The sequence below is a fragment of the Heptranchias perlo genome, unplaced genomic scaffold (genome assembly GCF_035084215.1).
Source record: "Heptranchias perlo isolate sHepPer1 unplaced genomic scaffold, sHepPer1.hap1 HAP1_SCAFFOLD_1129, whole genome shotgun sequence".
In the NCBI taxonomy this organism is placed as follows: Eukaryota; Metazoa; Chordata; class Chondrichthyes; order Hexanchiformes; family Hexanchidae; genus Heptranchias; species Heptranchias perlo.
Genome location: NW_027138351.1, coordinates 11,407 through 32,266, shown reverse-complemented (window position 1 = coordinate 32,266; position 20,860 = coordinate 11,407). Strand labels below are relative to the sequence as shown.

Sequence of the window (20,860 nt, the reverse complement as noted above, 5' to 3'; positions counted from 1 at the left end):
GGACTCTCCTTTTACACCGCGCTCACCTCTCGGACTCTCCTTTTACACTGAGCTCACCTCTCGGACTCTCCTTTTACACTCCGCTCACCTCTCGGACTCTCCTTTTACACTGCGCTCACCTCTCGGACTCTCCTTTTACACCGCGCTCACCTCTCGGACTCTCCTTTTACACCGCGCTCACCTCTCGGACTCTCCTTTTACACCGCGCTCACCTCTCGGACTCTCCTTTTACACCGCGCTCACCTCTCGGACTCTCCTTTTACACCGCGCTCACCTCTCGGACTCTCCTTTTACACCGCGCTCGCCTCTCGGACTCTCCTTTTACACCGCGCTCGCCTCTCGGACTCTCCTTTTACACTGCGCTCGCCTCTCGGACTCTCCTTTTACACTGCGCCCACCTCTCGGACTCTCCTTTTACACCGTGCTCACCTCTCGGACTCTCCTTTTACACCGCGCTCACCTCTCGGACTCTCCTTTTACACCGTGCTCACCTCTCGGACTCTCCTTTTACACTGCGCTCACCTCTCGGACTCTCCTTTTACACTGCGCTCACCTCTCGGACTCTCCTTTTACACAGCGCTCACCTCTCGGACTCTCCTTTTACACTGCGCTCACCTCTCGGACTCTCCTTTTACACTGCGCTCACCTCTCGGACTCTCCTTTTACACTGCGCTCACCTCTCGGACTCTCCTTTTACAAAGCGCTCACCTCTCGGACTCTCCTTTTACACCGCGCTCACCTCTCGGACTCTCCTTTTACACCGCGCTCGCCTCTCGGACTCTCCTTTAACACCGCGCTCGCCTCTCGGACTCTCCTTTTACACCGCGCTCACCTCTCGGACTCTCCTTTTACACCGCGCTCACCTCTCGGACTCTCCTTTTACACCGCGCTTGCCTCTCGGACTCTCCTTTTACACCGCGCTCACCTCTCGGACTCTCCTTTTACACTGTGCTCACCTCTCGGACTCTCCTTTTACACCGAGCTCACCTCTCGGACTCTCCTTTTACACTGCGCTCACCTCTCGGACTCTCCTTTTACACTGCGCCCACCTCTCGGACTCTCCTTTTACACCGTGCTCACCTCTCGGACTCTCCTTTTACACTGCGCTCACCTCTCGGACTCTCCTTTTACACCGTGCTCACCTCTCGGACTCTCCTTTTACACCGTGCTCACCTCTCGGACTCTCCTTTTACACTGCGCTCACCTCTCGGACTCTCCTTTTACCCCGTGCTCACCTCTCGGACTCTCCTTTTACACTGCGCTCACCTCTCGGACTCTCCTTTTACTCTGTGCTCACCTCTCGGACTCTCCTTTTACACTGCGCTCACCTCTCGGACTCTCCTTTTACACTGCGCTCACCTCTCGGACTCTCCTTTTACTCTGTGCTCACCTCTCGGACTCTCCTTTTACCCCGTGCTCACCTCTCGGACTCTCCTTTTACACTGCGCTCACCTCTCGGACTCTCCTTTTACACTGTGCTCACCTCTCGGACTCTCCTTTTACACTGCGCTCACCTCTCGGACTCTCCTTTTACTCTGTGCTCACCTCTCGGACTCTCCTTTTACACCGTGCTCACCTCTCGGACTCTCCTTTTACACTGCGCTCACCTCTCGGACTCTCCTTTTACACTGCGCTCACCTCTCGGACTCTCCTTTTACACTGCGCTCACCTCTCGGACTCTCCTTTTACACCGCGCTCGCCTCTCGGACTCTCCTTTTACACCGCGCTCACCTCTCGGACTCTCCTTTTACACTGAGCTCACCTCTCGGACTCTCCTTTTACACTGAGCTCACCTCTCGGACTCTCCTTTTACTCTGTGCTCACCTCTCGGACTCTCCTTTTACACTGCGCTCACCTCTCGGACTCTCCTTTTACACTGAGCTCACCTCTCGGACTCTCCTTTTACACTGCGCTCACCTCTCGGACTCTCGTTTTACACTGAGCTCACCTCTCGGACTCTCCTTTTACACCGCGCTCACCTCTCGGACTCTCCTTTTACACTGCGCTCACCTCTCGGACTCTCCTTTTACACTGCGCTCACCTCTCGGACTCTCCTTTTACACTGCGCTCACCTCTCGGACTCTCCTTTTCCTCTGTGCTCACCTCTCGGACTCTCCTTTTACACTGAGCTCACCTCTCGGACTCTCCTTTTACTCTGTGCTCACCTCTCGGACTCTCCTTTTACACCGCGCTCACCTCTCGGACTCTCCTTTTACTCTGTGCTCACCTCTCGGACTCTCCTTTTACTCTGTGCTCACCTCTCGGACTCTCCTTTTACACTGTGCTCACCTCTCGGACTCTCCTTTTACACTGGGCCCACCTCTCGGACTCTCCTTTTACACTGCGCTCACCTCTCGGACTCTCCTTTTACACTGAGCTCACCTCTCGGACTCTCCTTTTACTCTGCGCTCACCTCTCAGACTCTCCTTTTACACCGTGCTCACCTCTCGGACTCTCCTTTTACACCGCGCTCCCCTCTCGGACTCTCCTTTTACACCGCGCTCGCCTCTCGGACTCTCCTTTTACACTGCGCTCACCTCTCGGACTCTCCTTTTACACCGCGCTCACCTCTCGGACTCTCCTTTTGCACCGAGCTCACCTCTCGGACTCTCCTTTTACACCGCGCTCACCGCTCGGACTCTCCTTTTACACTGTGCTCACCTCTCGGACTCTCCTTTTACACTGTGCTCACCTCTCGGACTCTCCTTTTACACCGCGCTCACCTCTCGGACTCTCCTTTTACACCGCGCTCACCTCTCGGACTCTCCTTTTACACAGCGCTCACCTCTCGGACTCTCCTTTTACACCGCGCTCACCTCTCGGACTCTCCTTTTGCACCGAGCTCACCTCTCGGACTCTCCTTTTACACCGCGCTCACCTCTCGGACTCTCCTTTTACACCGCTCTCACCTCTCGGACTCTCCTTTTACACTGCGCTCACCTCTCGGACTCTCCTTTTACACTGAGCTCACCTGTCGGACTCTCCTTTTACACCGCGCTCACCTCTCGGACTCTCCTTTTACACTGAGCTCACCTCTCGGACTCTCCTTTTACACTCCGCTCACCTCTCGGACTCTCCTTTTACACTGCGCTCACCTCTCGGACTCTCCTTTTACACCGCGCTCACCTCTCGGACTCTCCTTTTACACCGCGCTCACCTCTCGGACTCTCCTTTTACACCGCGCTCACCTCTCGGACTCTCCTTTTACACCGCGCTCACCTCTCGGACTCTCCTTTTACACCGCGCTCACCTCTCGGACTCTCCTTTTACACCGCGCTCGCCTCTCGGACTCTCCTTTTACACCGCGCTCGCCTCTCGGACTCTCCTTTTACACTGCGCTCACCTCTCGGACTCTCCTTTTACACTGCGCCCACCTCTCGGACTCTCCTTTTACACCGTGCTCACCTCTCGGACTCTCCTTTTACACCGCGCTCACCTCTCGGACTCTCCTCTTACACCGTGCTCACCTCTCGGACTCTCCTTTTACACTGCGCTCACCTCTCGGACTCTCCTTTTACTCTGTGCTCACCTCTCGGACTCTCCTTTTACCCCGTGCTCACCTCTCGGACTCTCCTTTTACACTGCGCTCACCTCTCGGACTCTCCTTTTACACTGCGCTCACCTCTCGGACTCTCCTTTTACACTGCGCTCACCTCTCGGACTCTCCTTTTACTCTGCGCTCACCTCTCGGACTCTCCTTTTACACTGCGCTCACCTCTCGGACTCTCTTTTTACACCGCGCTCGCCTCTCGGACTCTCCTTTTACACCGCGCTCACCTCTCGGACTCTCCTTTTACACTGAGCTCACCTCTCGGACTCTCCTTTTACACTGAGCTCACCTCTCGGACTCTCCTTTTACTCTGTGCTCACCTCTCGGACTCTCCTTTTACACTGCGCTCACCTCTCGGACTCTCCTTTTACACTGAGCTCACCTCTCGGACTCTCCTTTTACACTGCGCTCACCTCTCGGACTCTCGTTTTACACTGAGCTCACCTCTCGGACTCTCCTTTTACACCGCGCTCACCTCTCGGACTCTCCTTTTACACTGCGCTCACCTCTCGGACTCTCCTTTTCCTCTGTGCTCACCTCTCGGACTCTCCTTTTACACTGAGCTCACCTCTCGGACTCTCCTTTTACTCTGTGCTCACCTCTCGGACTCTCCTTTTACTCTGTGCTCACCTCTCGGACTCTCCTTTTACACCGCGCTCACCTCTCGGACTCTCCTTTTACTCTGTGCTCACCTCTCGGACTCTCCTTTTACTCTGTGCTCACCTCTCGGACTCTCCTTTGACACTGTGCTCACCTCTCGGACTCTCCTTTTACACTGGGCCCACCTCTCGGACTCTCCTTTTACACTGCGCTCACCTCTCGGACTCTCCTTTTACACTGAGCTCACCTCTCGGACTCTCCTTTTACTCTGCGCTCACCTCTCAGACTCTCCTTTTACACCGTGCTCACCTCTCGGACTCTCCTTTTACACCGCGCTCCCCTCTCGGACTCTCCTTTTACACCGCGCTCGCCTCTCGGACTCTCCTTTTACACTGCGCTCACCTCTCGGACTCTCCTTTTACACCGCGCTCACCTCTCGGACTCTCCTTTTACACCGAGCTCACCTCTCGGACTCTCCTTTTACACCGCGCTCACCGCTCGGACTCTCCTTTTACACTGTGCTCACCTCTCGGACTCTCCTTTTACACTGTGCTCACCTCTCGGACTCTCCTTTTACACTGCGCTCACCTCTCGGACTCTCCTTTTACACTGCGCTCACCTCTCGGACTCTCCTTTTACACCGCGCTCACCTCTCGGACTCTCCTTTTACACAGCGCTCACCTCTCGGACTCTCCTTTTACACCGCGCTCACCTCTCGGACTCTCCTTTTGCAACGAGCTCACCTCTCGGACTCTCCTTTTACACCGCGCTCACCTCTCGGACTCTCCTTTTACACCGCTCTCATCTCTCGGACTCTCCTTTTACACTGCGCTCACCTCTCGGACTCTCCTTTTACACTGAGCTCACCTGTCGGACTCTCCTTTTACACCGCGCTCACCTCTCGGACTCTCCTTTTACACTGAGCTCACCTCGCGGACTCTCCTTTTACACCGCGCTCACCTCTCGGACTCTCCTTTTACACTGAGCTCACCTCTCGGACTCTCCTTTTACACTGCGCTCACCTCTCGGACTCTCCTTTTACACCGCGCTCACCTCTCGGACTCTCCTTTTACACCGCGCTCACCTCTCGGACTCTCCTTTTACACCGCGCTCACCTCTCGGACTCTCCTTTTACACAGCGCTCACCTCTCGGACTCTCCTTTTACACCGCGCTCACCTCTCGGACTCTCCTTTTGCACCGAGCTCACCTCTCGGACTCTCCTTTTACACCGCGCTCACCTCTCGGACTCTCCTTTTACACCGCTCTCACCTCTCGGACTCTCCTTTTACACTGCGCTCACCTCTCGGACTCTCCTTTTACACTGAGCTCACCTGTCGGACTCTCCTTTTACACCGCGCTCACCTCTCGGACTCTCCTTTTACACTGAGCTCACCTCTCGGACTCTCCTTTTACACTCCGCTCACCTCTCGGACTCTCCTTTTACACTGCGCTCACCTCTCGGACTCTCCTTTTACACCGCGCTCACCTCTCGGACTCTCCTTTTACACCGCGCTCACCTCTCGGACTCTCCTTTTACACCGCGCTCACCTCTCGGACTCTCCTTTTACACCGCGCTCACCTCTCGGACTCTCCTTTTACACCGCGCTCACCTCTCGGACTCTCCTTTTACACCGCGCTCGCCTCTCGGACTCTCCTTTTACACCGCGCTCGCCTCTCGGACTCTCCTTTTACACTGCGCTCACCTCTCGGACTCTCCTTTTACACTGCGCCCACCTCTCGGACTCTCCTTTTACACCGTGCTCACCTCTCGGACTCTCCTTTTACACCGCGCTCACCTCTCGGACTCTCCTCTTACACCGTGCTCACCTCTCGGACTCTCCTTTTACACTGCGCTCACCTCTCGGACTCTCCTTTTACTCTGTGCTCACCTCTCGGACTCTCCTTTTACCCCGTGCTCACCTCTCGGACTCTCCTTTTACACTGTGCTCACCTCTCGGACTCTCCTTTTACACTGCGCTCACCTCTCGGACTCTCCTTTTACACTGCGCTCACCTCTCGGACTCTCCTTTTACTCTGCGCTCACCTCTCGGACTCTCCTTTTACACTGCGCTCACCTCTCGGACTCTCTTTTTACACCGCGCTCGCCTCTCGGACTCTCCTTTTACACCGCGCTCACCTCTCGGACTCTCCTTTTACACTGAGCTCACCTCTCGGACTCTCCTTTTACACTGAGCTCACCTCTCGGACTCTCCTTTTACTCTGTGCTCACCTCTCGGACTCTCCTTTTACACTGCGCTCACCTCTCGGACTCTCCTTTTACACTGAGCTCACCTCTCGGACTCTCCTTTTACACTGCGCTCACCTCTCGGACTCTCGTTTTACACTGAGCTCACCTCTCGGACTCTCCTTTTACACCGCGCTCACCTCTCGGACTCTCCTTTTACACTGCGCTCACCTCTCGGACTCTCCTTTTCCTCTGTGCTCACCTCTCGGACTCTCCTTTTACACTGAGCTCACCTCTCGGACTCTCCTTTTACTCTGTGCTCACCTCTCGGACTCTCCTTTTACTCTGTGCTCACCTCTCGGACTCTCCTTTTACACCGCGCTCACCTCTCGGACTCTCCTTTTACTCTGTGCTCACCTCTCGGACTCTCCTTTTACTCTGTGCTCACCTCTCGGACTCTCCTTTTACACTGGGCCCACCTCTCGGACTCTCCTTTTACACTGCGCTCACCTCTCGGACTCTCCTTTTACACTGAGCTCACCTCTCGGACTCTCCTTTTACTCTGCGCTCACCTCTCGGACTCTCCTTTTACTCTGCGCTCACCTCTCAGACTCTCCTTTTACACTGAGCTCACCTCTCGGACTCTCCTTTTACTCTGCGCTCACCTCTCGGACTCTCCTTTTACTCTGCGCTCACCTCTCGGACTCTCCTTTTACACTGAGCTCACCTCTCGGACTCTCCTTTTACTCTGCGCTCACCTCTCAGACTCTCCTTTTACACCGTGCTCACCTCTCGGACTCTCCTTTTACACCGCGCTCCCCTCTCGGACTCTCCTTTTACACCGCGCTCGCCTCTCGGACTCTCCTTTTACACTGCGCTCACCTCTCGGACTCTCCTTTTACACCGCGCTCACCTCTCGGACTCTCCTTTTACACCGAGCTCACCTCTCGGACTCTCCTTTTACACCGCGCTCACCGCTCGGACTCTCCTTTTACACTGTGCTCACCTCTCGGACTCTCCTTTTACACTGTGCTCACCTCTCGGACTCTCCTTTTACACTGCGCTCACCTCTCGGACTCTCCTTTTACACTGCGCTCACCTCTCGGACTCTCCTTTTACACCGCGCTCACCTCTCGGACTCTCCTTTTACACAGCGCTCACCTCTCGGACTCTCCTTTTACACCGCGCTCACCTCTCGGACTCTCCTTTTGCAACGAGCTCACCTCTCGGACTCTCCTTTTACACCGCGCTCACCTCTCGGACTCTCCTTTTACACCGCTCTCATCTCTCGGACTCTCCTTTTACACTGCGCTCACCTCTCGGACTCTCCTTTTACACTGAGCTCACCTGTCGGACTCTCCTTTTACACCGCGCTCACCTCTCGGACTCTCCTTTTACACTGAGCTCACCTCGCGGACTCTCCTTTTACACCGCGCTCACCTCTCGGACTCTCCTTTTACACTGAGCTCACCTCTCGGACTCTCCTTTTACACTGCGCTCACCTCTCGGACTCTCCTTTTACACCGCGCTCACCTCTCGGACTCTCCTTTTACACCGCGCTCACCTCTCGGACTCTCCTTTTACACCGCGCTCACCTCTCGGACTCTCCTTTTACACCGCGCTCACCTCTCGGACTCTCCTTTTACACCGCGCTCACCTCTCGGACTCTCCTTTTACACCGCGCTCACCTCTCGGACTCTCCTTTTACACCGCGCTCGCCTCTCGGACTCTCCTTTTACACCGCGCTCGCCTCTCGGACTCTCCTTTTACACCGCGCTCGCCTCTCGGACTCTCCTTTTACACTGCGCTCGCCTCTCGGACTCTCCTTTTACACTGCGCCCGCCTCTCGGACTCTCCTTTTACACTGCGCCCACCTCTCGGACTCTCCTTTTACACCGTGCTCACCTCTCGGACTCTCCTTTTACACCGCGCTCACCTCTCGGACTCTCCTTTTACACCGTGCTCACCTCTCGGACTCTCCTTTTACACTGCGCTCACCTCTCGGACTCTCCTTTTACTCTGTGCTCACCTCTCGGACTCTCCTTTTACCCCGTGCTCACCTCTCGGACTCTCCTTTTACACTGCGCTCACCTCTCGGACTCTCCTTTTACACTGTGCTCACCTCTCGGACTCTCCTTTTACACTGCGCTCACCTCTCGGACTCTCCTTTTACTCTGTGCTCACCTCTCGGACTCTCCTTTTACACCGTGCTCACCTCTCGGACTCTCCTTTTACACTGCGCTCACCTCTCGGACTCTCCTTTTACACTGCGCTCACCTCTCGGACTCTCCTTTTACACTGCGCTCACCTCTCGGACTCTCCTTTTACACTGCGCTCACCTCTCGGACTCTCCTTTTACACTGAGCTCACCTCTCGGACTCTCCTTTTACACTGCGCTCACCTCTCGGACTCTCCTTTTACACTGCGCTCACCTCTCGGACTCTCCTTTTACACCGCGCTCGCCTCTCGGACTCTCCTTTTACACCGCGCTCGCCTCTCTGACTCTCCTTTTACACTGAGCTCACCTCTCGGACTCTCCTTTTACACTGAGCTCACCTCTCGGACTCTCCTTTTACACCGCGCTCGCCTCTCGGACTCTCCTTTTACACCGCGCTCGCCTCTCGGACTCTCCTTTTACACTGCGCTCGCCTCTCGGACTCTCCTTTTACACCGTGCTCACCTCTCGGACTCTCCTTTTACACCGAGCTCACCTCTCGGACTCTCCTTTTACACTGCGCTCACCTCTCGGACTCTCCTTTTACACTGTGCTCACCTCTCGGACTCTCCTTTTACACCGCGCTCACCTCTCGGACTCTCCTTTTACACTGCGCTCACCTCTCGGACTCTCCTTTTACACCGCGCTCGCCTCTCTGACTCTCCTTTTACACCGCGCTCACGTCTCGGACTCTCCTTTTACACTGTGCTCACCTCTCGGACTCTCCTTTTACACTGCGCTCTCCTCTCGGACTCTCCTTTTACACCGCGCTCACCTCTCGGACTCTCCTTTTACACCGCGCTCCCCTCTCGGACTCTCCTTTTACACCGCGCTCACCTCTCGGACTCTCCTTTTACACTGTGCTCACCTCTCGGACTCTCCTTTTACACCGAGCTCACCTCTCGGACTCTCCTTTTACACCGAGCTCACCTCTCGGACTCTCCTTTTACACCGCGCTCACCTCTCGGACTCTCCTTTTACACCGCGCTCACCTCTCGGACTCTCCTTTTACACTGTGCTCACCTCTCGGACTCTCCTTTTACACCGCGCTCACCTCTCGGACTCTCCTTTTACACCGCGCTCACCTCTCGGACTCTCCTTTTACACCGCGCTCACCTCTCGGACTCTCCTTTTACACCGCGCTCACCTCTCGGACTCTCCTTTTACACCGCGCTCACCTCTCGGACTCTCCTTTTACACCGCGCTCACCTCTCGGACTCTCCTTTTACTCTGTGCTCACCTCTCGGACTCTCCTTTTACACCGCGCTCACCTCTCGGACTCTCCTTTTACACCGAGCTCACCTCTCGGACTCTCCTTTTACACCGCGCTCACCTCTCGGACTCTCCTTTTACACCGCGCTCACCTCTCGGACTCTCCTTTTACACCGAGCTCACCTCTCGGACTCTCCTTTTACACTGCGCTCACCTCTCGGACTCTCCTTTTCCTCTGCGCTCACCTCTCGGACTCTCCTTTTACACTGCGCTCACCTCTCGGACTCTCCTTTTACACCGCGCTCACCTCTCGGACTCTCCTTTTACACCGCGCTCACCTCTCGGACTCTCCTTTTACACTGCGCTCACCTCTCGGACTCTCCTTTTGCACTGCGCTCACCTCTCGGACTCTCCTTTTACACCGCGCTCACCTCTCGCAGTCTCCTTTTACACCGAGCTCACCTCTCGGACTCTCCTTTTACACTGCGCTCACCTCTCGGACTCTCCTTTTACACCGAGCTCACCTCTCGGACTCTCCTTTTACACTGCGCTCACCTCTCGGAGTCTCCTTTTACACCGAGCTCACCTCTCGGACTCTCCTTTTACACCGTGCTCACCTCTCGGACTCTCCTTTTACACCGTGCTCACCTCTCGGACTCTCCTTTTACACCGTGCTCACCTCTCGGACTCTCCTTTTACACCGCGCTCACATCTCGGACTCTCCTTTTACACTGCGCTCACCTCTCGGACTCTCCTTTTACACCGCGCTCACCTCTCGGACTCTCCTTTTACACTGCGCTCACCTCTCGGACTCTCCTTTTACACCGCGCTCACTTCTCGGACTCTCCTTTTACACCGCGCTCACCTCTCCGAGTCTCCTTTTACACCGAGCTCACCTCTCGGACTCTCCTTTTACACTGTGCTCACCTCTCGGACTCTCCTTTTACACTGCGCTCACCTCTCGGACTCTCCTTTTACACCGTGTTCACCTCTCGGGCTCTCCTTTTACACTGCGCTCACCTCTCAGACTCTCCTTTTACACTGCGCTCACCTCTCGGACTCTCCTTTTACTCTGTGCTCACCTCTCGGACTCTCCTTTTACACTGCGCTCACCTCTCGGACTCTCCTTTTACACTGCGCTCACCTCTCGGAGTCTCCTTTTACACTGCGCTCACCTCTCGGACTCTCCTTTTACACTGCGCTCACCTCTCGGACTCTCCTTTTACACCGTGTTCACCTCTCGGACTCTCCTTTTACACTGCGCTCACCTCTCGGACTCTCCTTTTACACTGCGCTCACCTCTCGGACTCTCCTTTTACACTGCGCTCACCTCTCGGACTCTCCTTTTACACCGTGTTCACCTCTCGGACTCTCCTTTTACACTGCGCTCACCTCTCGGACTCTCCTTTTACACTGTGCTCACCTCTCGGACTCTCCTTTTACACTGTGCTCACCTCTCGGACTCTCCTTTTACACAGCGCTCACCTCTCGGACTCTCCTTTTACACTGAGCTCACCTCTCGGACTCTCCTTTTACACTGTGCTCACCTCTCGGACTCTCCTTTTACACTGCGCTCACCTCTCGGACTCTCCTTTTACACCGTGTTCACCTCTTGGGCTCTCCTTTTACACTGTGCTCACGTCTCGGACTCTCCTTTTACACCGCGCTCACCTCTCGGACTCTCCTTTTACACTGCGCTCACCTCTCGGACTCTCCTTTTACACCGTGTTCACCTCTTGGGCTCTCCTTTTACACTGAGCTCACCTCTCGGACTCTCCTTTTACTCTGCGCTCACCTCTCGGACTCTCCTTTTACACCGCGCTCACCTCTCGGACTCTCCTTTTACACCGCGCTCACCTCTCGGACTCTCCTTTTACACCGCGCTCACCTCTCGGACTCTCCTTTTACACCGCGCTCACCTCTCGGACTCTCCTTTTACACTGCGCTCACCTCTCGGACTCTCCTTTTACACTGCGCTCACCTCTCAGACTCTCCTTTTACACAGTGCTCACCTCTCGGACTCTCCTTTTACACTGCGCTCACCTCTCGGACTCTCCTTTTACACTGCGCTCACCTCTCGGACTCTCCTTTTACACCGCGCTCACCTCTCGGACTCTCCTTTTACATCGCGCTCACCTCTCGGACTCTCCTTTTGCACTGCGCTCACCTCTCGGACTCTCATTTTGCACTGCGCTCACCTCTCGGACTCTCCTTTTACACCGCGCTCACCTCTCGGACTCTCCTTTTACACCGCGCTCACCTCTCGGACTCTCCTTTTACACCGAGCTCACCTCTCGGACTCTCCTTTTACACCGCGCTCCCCTCTCGGACTCTCCTTTTACACTGTGCTCACCTCTCGGACTCTCCTTTTACACTGCGCTCACCTCTCGGACTCTCCTTTTACACCGAGCTCACCTCTCGGACTCTCCTTTTACACCGAGCTCACCTCTCGGACTCTCCTTTTACACCGCGCTCACCTCTCGGACTCTCCTTTTACACTGTGCTCACCTCTCGGACTCTCCTTTTACACAGAGCTCACCTCTCGGACTCTCCTTTTACACTGCGCTCACCTCTCGGACTCTCCTTTTACACCGCGCTCACCTCTCGGACTCTCCTTTTACACCGAGCTCACCTCTCGGACTCTCCTTTTACACCGCGCTCACCTCTCGGACTCTCCTTTTACACCGAGCTCACCTCTTGGACTCTCCTTTTACACTGTGCTCACCTCTCGGACTCTCCTTTTACACCGAGCTCACCTCTCGGACTCTCCTTTTACACTGTGCTCACCTCTCGGACTCTCCTTTTACACCGCGCTCACCTCTCGGACTCTCCTTTTACACCGCGCTCACCTCTCGGACTCTCCTTTTACACCGTGCTCACCTCCCGGACTCTCCTTTTACAACGTGCTCACCTCCCGGACTCTCCTTTTACACTGCGCTCACCTCCCGGACTCTCCTTTTACACTGCGCTCACCTCTCGGACTCTCCTTTTACACCGCGCTCACCTCTCGGACTCTCCTTTTACACTGCGCTCACCTCTCGGACTCTCCTTTTACACTGCGCTCACCTTTCGGACTCCTTTTACACCGCGCTCACCTCTCGGACTCTCCTTTTACACTGTGCTATCCTCTCGGACTCTCCTTTTACACTGTGCTCACCTCTCGGACTCTCCTTTTACACCGCGCTCACCTCTCGGACTCTCCTTTTACACCGCGCTCACCTCTCGGACTCTCCTTTTACACCGCGCTCACCTCTCGGACTCTCCTTTTACACCGCGCTCACCTCTCGGACTCTCCTTTTACACCGCGCTCACCTCTCGGACTCTCCTTTTACACCGCGCTCACCTCTCGGACTCTCCTTTTACACCGCGCTCACCTCTCGGACTCTCCTTTTACACCGCGCTCACCTCTCGGACTCTCCTTTTACACCGCGCTCACCTCTCGGACTCTCCTTTTACTCTGCGCTCGCCTCTCGGACTCTCCTCTCACTCTCGGGACTCTCCTTTTACCAGGGTCAGGGTGTGAAGGGCAGATTTAGGACAGAGGACGGACAGTATTTTTTTAAACAGAGCGATCAACAGCTGGAACTGGTTCCCGGATGATTGGGCAAGGCCCGGACACTGAGCTCCTTTTAAAAAGCTCGGTGTTATGGGGAGACAGTCAGATTGGGATTCTTCTTGGGAGAGATCCAGTGCCTGAAGGGTTTATTCATTTGAAGTGAAAATGTGACCTTGGTCGCAATAAGGCAGATTTTACTAATGTCCCGACCCCCGGGGAATCTCACTCGGAGATTTCCTGACTGGTGTTCCTGGTGAGTGAGTGTGTCGGAGATTTGTTGATTCACTGTCCTGGTGAGTGAGTGTGTCGGAGATTTGTTGATTCACTGTCCTGGTGAGTGAGTGTGTCGGAGATTTGTTGATTCACTGTCCTGGTGAGTGAGTGTGTCGGAGATTTGTTGATTCACTGTCCTAGTGAGTGAGTGTGTCGGAGATTTGTTGATTCTCTGTCCTGGTGAGTGAGTGTGTCGGAGATTTGTTGATTCACTGTCCTGGTGAGTGAGTGTGTCGGAGATTTGTTGATTCACTGTCCTGGTGAGTGAGTGTGTCGGAGATTTGTTGATTCACTGTCCTAGTGAGTGAGTGTGTCGGAGATTTGTTGATTCACTGTCCTGGTGAGTGAGTGTGTCGGAGATTTGTTGATTCACTGTCCTGGTGAGTGAGTGTGTCGGAGATTTGTTGATTCACTGTCCTGGTGAGTGAGTGTGTCGGAGATTTGTTGATTCACTGTCCTGGTGAATGAGTGTGTCGGAGATTTGTTGATTCACTGTCCTGGTGAGTGAGTGTGTCGGAGATTTGTTGATTCACTGTCCTGGTGAGTGAGTGTGTCGGAGATTTGTTGATTCACTGTCCTGGTGAGTGAGTGTGTCGGAGATTTGTTGATTCTCTGTCCTGGTGAGTGAGTGTGTCGGAGATTTGTTGATTCACTGTCCTGGTGAGTGAGTGTGTCGGAGATTTGTTGATTCACTGTCCTGGTGAGTGAGTGTGTCGGAGATTTGTTGATTCACTGTCCTGGTGAGTGAGTGTGTCGGAGATTTGCTGATTCACTGTGCTGGTGAGTGAGTGTGTCGGAGATTTGTTGATTCACGGTCCTGGTGAGTGAGTGTGTCGGAGATTTGTTGATTCACTGTCCTGGTGAGTGAGTGTGTCGGAGATTTGCTGATTCACTGTCCTGGTGAGTGAGTGTGTCGGAGATTTGTTGATTCACGGTCCTGGTGAGTGAGTGTGTTGGAGATTTCCTGACTGGTGTTCCTGGTGAGTGAGTGTGTCGGATATTTGCTGATTCACTGTCCTGGTGAGTGAGTGTGTTGGAGATTTGTTGATTCACTAGAATCATAAAATCATAGATGTTTACAACATGGAAACAGGCCCTTCGGCCCAACATGTCCATGTCGCCCATTTTATACCACTAAGCTAGTCCCAATTGCCTGCACTTGGCCCATATCCCTCTATACCCATCTTACCCATGTAACTGTCCAAATGCTTTTAAAAGACAAAATTGTACCCGCCTCTATTACTGCCTCTGGCAGCTCGTTCCAGACACTCACCACCCTTTGAGCGAAAAAATTGCCCCTCTGGACCCTTTTGTATCTCTCCCCTCTCACCTTAAATCTATGCCCCCCTCGTTATAGACTCCCCTACCTTTGGGAAAATATTTTGACTATCTACCTTATCTATGCCCCTCATTATTTTATAGACTTCTTTAAGATCACCCCTTAACCTCCTACTCTCCAGGGAAAAAAGTCTCAGTCTATCCAACCTCTCCCTATAAGTCGAACCATCAAGTCCCGGCAGCATCCTAGTAAATCTTTTCTGCACTCTTTCTAGTTTAATAGTATCCTTTCTATAATAGGGTGACCAGAACTGTACACAGTATTCCAAGTGTGGCCTTACTAATGTCTTGTACAACTTCAACAAGACATCCCAACTCCTGTATTCAATGTTCTGACCAATGAAACCAAGCATGCTGAATGCCTTCTTCACCACCCTATCCACCTGTGACTCCACTTTCAAGGAGCTATGAACCTGTACTCCCAGATCTCTTTGTTCTATAATTCTCCCCAACGCCCTACCATTAACGGAGTAGGTCCTGGCCCGATTCGATCTACCAAAATGCATCACCTCACATTTATCTAAATTAAACTCCATCTGCCATTCATCGGCCCACTGGCCCAATTTATCAAGATCCCGTTGCAATCCTAGATAACCTTCTTCACTGTCCACAATGCCACCAATCTTGGTGTCATCTGTAAACTTACTAACCATGCCTCCTAAATTCTCATCCAAATCATTAATATAAATAACAAATAACAGCGGACCCAGCACCGATCCCTGAGGCACACCGCTGGTCACAGGCCTCCAGTCTGAAAAACAACCCTCTACAACCACCCTCTGTCTTCTGTCGTCAATCCAATTTTGTATCCAATTGGCTACCTCACCTTGGATCCCGTGAGATTTAACCTTATGTAACAACCTACCATGCGGTACCTTGTCAAAGGCTTTGCTAAAGTCCATGTAGACCACGTCTACTGCACAGCCCTCATCTACTTGGTTACCCCTTCAAAAAACTCAATCAAATTCGTGAGACATGATTTTCCTCTCACAAAACCATGCTGACTGTTGCTAATCAGTCCCTGCCTCTCCAAATGCCTGTAGATCCTGTCTCTCAGAATACCCTCGAACAACTTACCCACTACAGATGTCAGGCTCACCGGTCTGTAGTTCCCAGGCTTTTCCCTGCCTCCCTTCTTAAACAAAGGCACAACATTTGCTACCCTCCAATCTTCAGGCACCTCACTGTCCTGGTGAGTGAGTGTGTCGGAGATTTGTTGATTCACTGTCCTGGTGAGTGAGTGTGTCGGAGATTTGTTGATTCACTGTCCTGGTGAGTGAGGCTCTGACCCTTCGTGTTGCGTGAACAGTGAAGTGTCGTGTTGGTGCGTTGAATTCATTCACATTCTCTGTTGATATTAAGGACACATTCTCTGTTGATATTAAGGACACATTCTCTGTTGATATTAAGGACACATTCTCTGTTGATATTAAGGACACATTCTCTGTTGATATTAAGGACACATTCTCTGTTGATATTAAGGACACATTCTCTGTTGATATTAAGGACACATTCTCTGTTGATATTAAGGACACATTCTCTGTTGATATTAAGGACACATTCTCTGTTGATATTAAGGACACGTGCTCTGTGATGTCTGTCGAAGAGTTGGATTTTGCCTCCTTTCCAAAAACCAGCACTCCTCTGAAGCACGTAGCGGTAAGTGTCAGACACCAGCTCCCTGTGAGACACACACTCACACATACCTGTCTGATTCTAAACAAAGACCTACCTACGTTCATTCAGCAAACCTCATGCTCAGCGACTCTTGTGTAGGAAACCCAGCAGCTGTTTTACACAAAGCAAGATCCCACAAACAGCGATGTGATAATGACGAGAGAACCTGTTTTTGTGATGTTGGTTGAGGGAGCAATATTGGCCAGGACACCGGGGAGCACTCCCCTGCTGCTCCTCTTCAAAATAGTGGCTGTCGATCTTTTACACCTGAGAGGGCAGACGGGGCCTCAGTTTAAAGTCTCATCCAAAAGACGGCACCTCTGACAGTGCAGCACTCCCTCAGTACTGCACTGGGAGTGTCAGCCTGGATTATGGGCTCATGTATCTGGAGCTTGAACCCAGACTAATGGGACAGTGTAGTCCTTCTGTGCTGTCGGAGGCGTCGATTCCAGCGATGCTTCAGATGTTTGGATGATTAGCACACTCGGGTCATTTCCTCACTGCACCTTATTTCCAGAACTTTCATTGTTCTGTCCTTTTTTCTGCTATTTGTAGAACTGCCCTCCGTTGCTCATCCGTCCGAGAGTTTACCTGCCCTGTGTCTCCCTGTTGCATCTCATTTTACCAATAGGGTTTGACGGGACAGTGTAGAGGGAGCTTTACTCTGTATCTAACCCTGTACCTGCCCTGGGAGTGTTTGATGGGACAGTGTAGAGGGAGCTTTACTCTGTATCTAACCCGTGCTGTACCTGTCCTGGGAGTGTTTGATGGGACAGTGTGGAGGGAGCTTTACTCTGTATCTAACCCTGTACCTGCCCTGGGAGTGTTTGATGGGACAGTGTAGAGGGAGCTTTACTCTGTATCTAACCCGTGCTGTACCTGCCCTGGGAGTGTTTGATGGGACAGTGTAGAGGGAGCTTTACTCTGTATCTAACCCGTGCTGTACCTGACCCTGGGAGTGTTTGATGGGACAGTGTAGAGGGAGCTTTACTCTGTATCTAACCCGTGCTGTACCTGCCCTGGGAGTGTTTGATGGGACAGTGTAGAGGGAGCTTTACTCTGTATCTAACCCGTGCTGTACCTGCCCTGGGAGTGTTTGATGGGACAGTGTAGAGGGAGGTGTTGTATCACACTGTTCTCTGTTGCTTGTAGTCAGTGAGATTCAGTGTGATGATTTGATTAGAATCAGTACTCATGAGAAATTCCTCCCACAGTGCAGTGCTGATTAAACTATTGACCTTGTGAGTGGGCTGGGGAGAGATGAATGGGGTCTCTCTCTGGGGTCGGGTTGTCTCCAGGTGATGGTGGACTGGAATGGAGCCAACCCTGTAGTCCGGACTGGGTGAGGGGATACCTGGCCCAGGCCCTAGTGCTCCTGTTGGTGACTGACCTGCCCGCGTGGCTCACTAATGGAGCCTGGTGGAGTAGGTCCGTCATTGGGGGCTGGGTGGCTTCCCACTCGGATCCACATAAACCCTGCAAACCAGTGCCCCAGTGGATATGGTGGTCCCACCCGGCAGTAGGAGACTTACCAGTGCTGTGTGCTGGTGTGATGTGCAGTGTTAGCTGGTTAACACTACCCCTGCACCTATCTTTGGTTGTTATCTAACTGTGCCGAGGTTGTATGGACCTGGGTGAGTGAGACTTGTCCCCACGAGGGGAGAGTGTCGGGCAAACACAAAGAGGCCGATAATTCTCCCCTCTCCGATAACTCCGATGGGAGTGGGACAGTTTAACCTGGGACCCAGATACACCCATTCCTCACCTTCCGCTGGAGTTTCCGGGGTTGGGGGAAGGGGGCCATATGAAGGGGTGACCACCCCAAACACGGCCTGTGGCCTTATCTGGGACAGAGGTGGGAGGGGGCTCCCAACACACACACACACAGAGAGGTCCCTGGCCTCTCACTCGCTGACTGGCAGCAGGTACAGCGAGCAAGGACCCACAGCGAGCACCCTCTCCCCCGTCAGGTTTGGGCCCTGCTGTGGGTCTCCTCGTGTGGTCAGAACGGCCACGGCCTTCGATCCCATTCACCGGGCGACACAGTTGGCCTGCGAGTCACAAACACTTTATTATTTGATTTGTTGCAGGTTCGGAGAGAGATCCAATTTGAGAAAGCGCCTGGCGTCTCCATGGAGAGGTAAATATGTCACCAGGGTAACGAGCGCACGGCCCATTCATCCGATGGCCGCCGCTGATCCTAATCGGATAAATGACTCCCGGGGCTTAGGGAGACGGGCAGCGGAGGCTCGGGGGGAGAGGAGGGTCACCAAGGGGCAGTCAACGTCGGAGGAGGCCGAGAGGAAGGGGGGGGGGGGGAGTGAGGGGCCTCAAGTTGGGGGAAGAGAGCGGGGCACCCAGAGAGGGGTGGGAAGGGGAGGGGGAAGTGGGGGTGGGGGGACGCGGGTAACCAGAGGACACAGATTTCAAGAAATTGGCAGAAGAGCCAGAGGGGAGAGGAGGAGAATTTTTTTTTACGCAGCGAGTTGTTCTGATCGGGAATGCGATGCCTGAAAGGGCGGTGGAAGCAGATTCAATAATAACTTTCAAAAGGGAATTGGATAACTACTTGAAGGGAAAAATTTGCAGGGCTACGGGGAAAGAGCAGGGGAAGTGGGACTAATTGGATAGCTCCTTCAAAGGGCCAGCACAGGCACGATGGGCCGAATGGCCTCCTTCGGTGCAGAAACGTGTCTTCTGGATCGGAAGAAAAGATTGCAGGAGGTTTTATTTGGAAGCTGACTACCGGAAGCTCCACTGACGATGCCTTTCTTTGTTTTTTTTTGCAACCGCCACCCCCTCCCTCAGAGGTGAAGGGGAGGTCGGGGATCGGGGGGTTTCGAAGGCCCGATCCTTCTTGTCCAGGGTCTTCCGGGCGGCCTTTCCCCTCCAGCTCCTCATCCTGCTGCTGCTGCTGCTCGCCTGCCTCATCCCCTTCAGCCAGGAGGACTACAACTGCGCCTTGGCAAACAACTTTGCACGTTCCTTCTACCCGATGCTGCGTTACACCAACGGCCCGCCCCCCACGTGACCGGCACTGCCTCCGCCGTCGCCCTGGAGACCAGCCACAGGCAGCGACCCGCTTGTGTTCTCAATCAATCAACGGTGCCGACTCGCTGTCCGCGGGAGGTCAACGGAGGGTCCAGCTGTAAATAGTTTCCTGATCGGTATTCATGCCCACCGCGGAGTCACAAACTCCGTCTTTACACCAAGGGGGGTTTACTACTTTCGGTTCCCCGTTCCCCGCTGCCCCCAGAATGGATCCGACCCGAGCCCACCGCCAGAGGAATTAAACAACTGTGATAATTATGTTGGTCTTTTTTTTTTAAAAAGAAAAATTCCCCGGAGCCTCGGTATGAAGCGGGGGGAGGGGTGACCTCCGGCCAAGGGTCGTAACTACGATCTTCTGAGGGCAGCTTGTCTTAGAGCTAATCCTGTGCTCACCTCGAGACTCCAGGTCAATCTCTGTCGGTGTGTCTCACTCTTCACCTTCCCTCTCTCCCTTCCATCCCCCACGTATCTCTCCCACCCCCCCATATCTCTCTCTCTTCTCTTCCCCCCCCCCCCCATATCTCTCTCTCTTCTCTTCCCCCCCCTCCAATATCTCTCTCTCTTCTCTTCCCCCCCCTCCAATATCTCTCTCTCTTCTCTTCCCCCCCCCCAATATCTCTCTCTCTTCTCTCTCTCTCCCCCCCCCCCATATCTCTCTTCTCTCCCCCCCCCATATCTCTCTCTCTCTCTCTTCTCTCCCCCCCCCCATATCTCTCTCTCTTCTCTCCCCCCCCCATATCTCTCTCTCTTCTCTCCCCCCCCCCATATCTCTCTCTCTTCTCTCCCCCCCTCATATCTCTCTCTCTTCTCTTCCCCCCAATATCTCTCTCCCTTCTCTTCCCCCCATATCTCTCTCTCTCCTCTCCCCCCCCCCCATATCTCTCTTCTCCCCCCCCATACCTCTCTCTTCTCTTCCCCCCCTCCATATCTCTCTCTCTTCTCCCCCCCCCCCCATATCTCTCTCTCTTCTCTGCCCCCCCATTTCTCTCCTCTCCCCCCCCCCCCATTTCTCTCCTCTCCCCCCCCATATCTCTCTCTCTTCTCCCCCCCCCCCCCATTTCTCTCCTCTCCCCCCCCATATCTCTCTTCTCTCCCCCCCCCATATCTCTCTTCTCTCCCCCCCCATATCTCTCTCTCTTCTCCCCCCCCCCCATATCTCTCTTCTCTCCCCCCCCCCCATATCTCTCTTCTCCCCCCCCCAT

The 20,860-nt window shown here is 53.9% G+C and overlaps 1 protein-coding gene across 1 annotated transcript in view; it reads left to right on the top strand.

Annotated features, from left to right (window-relative positions):
- LOC137307842 (nesprin-2-like) overlaps nt 1-20,356 on the top strand; it is a 41,393-nt gene extending 21,037 nt beyond the window's left edge. Inside the window, exons 2-4 of the mRNA XM_067976929.1 lie at nt 16,485-16,589; nt 18,698-18,747; nt 19,416-20,356. Coding sequence (XP_067833030.1) covers nt 16,485-16,589; nt 18,698-18,747; nt 19,416-19,638 — 378 coding nt within the window. The 3' untranslated portion in view covers nt 19,639-20,356. The remainder of the gene's footprint in view (nt 1-16,484; nt 16,590-18,697; nt 18,748-19,415) is intronic.
- Nucleotides 20,357-20,860: the final 504 nt, after the last annotated feature.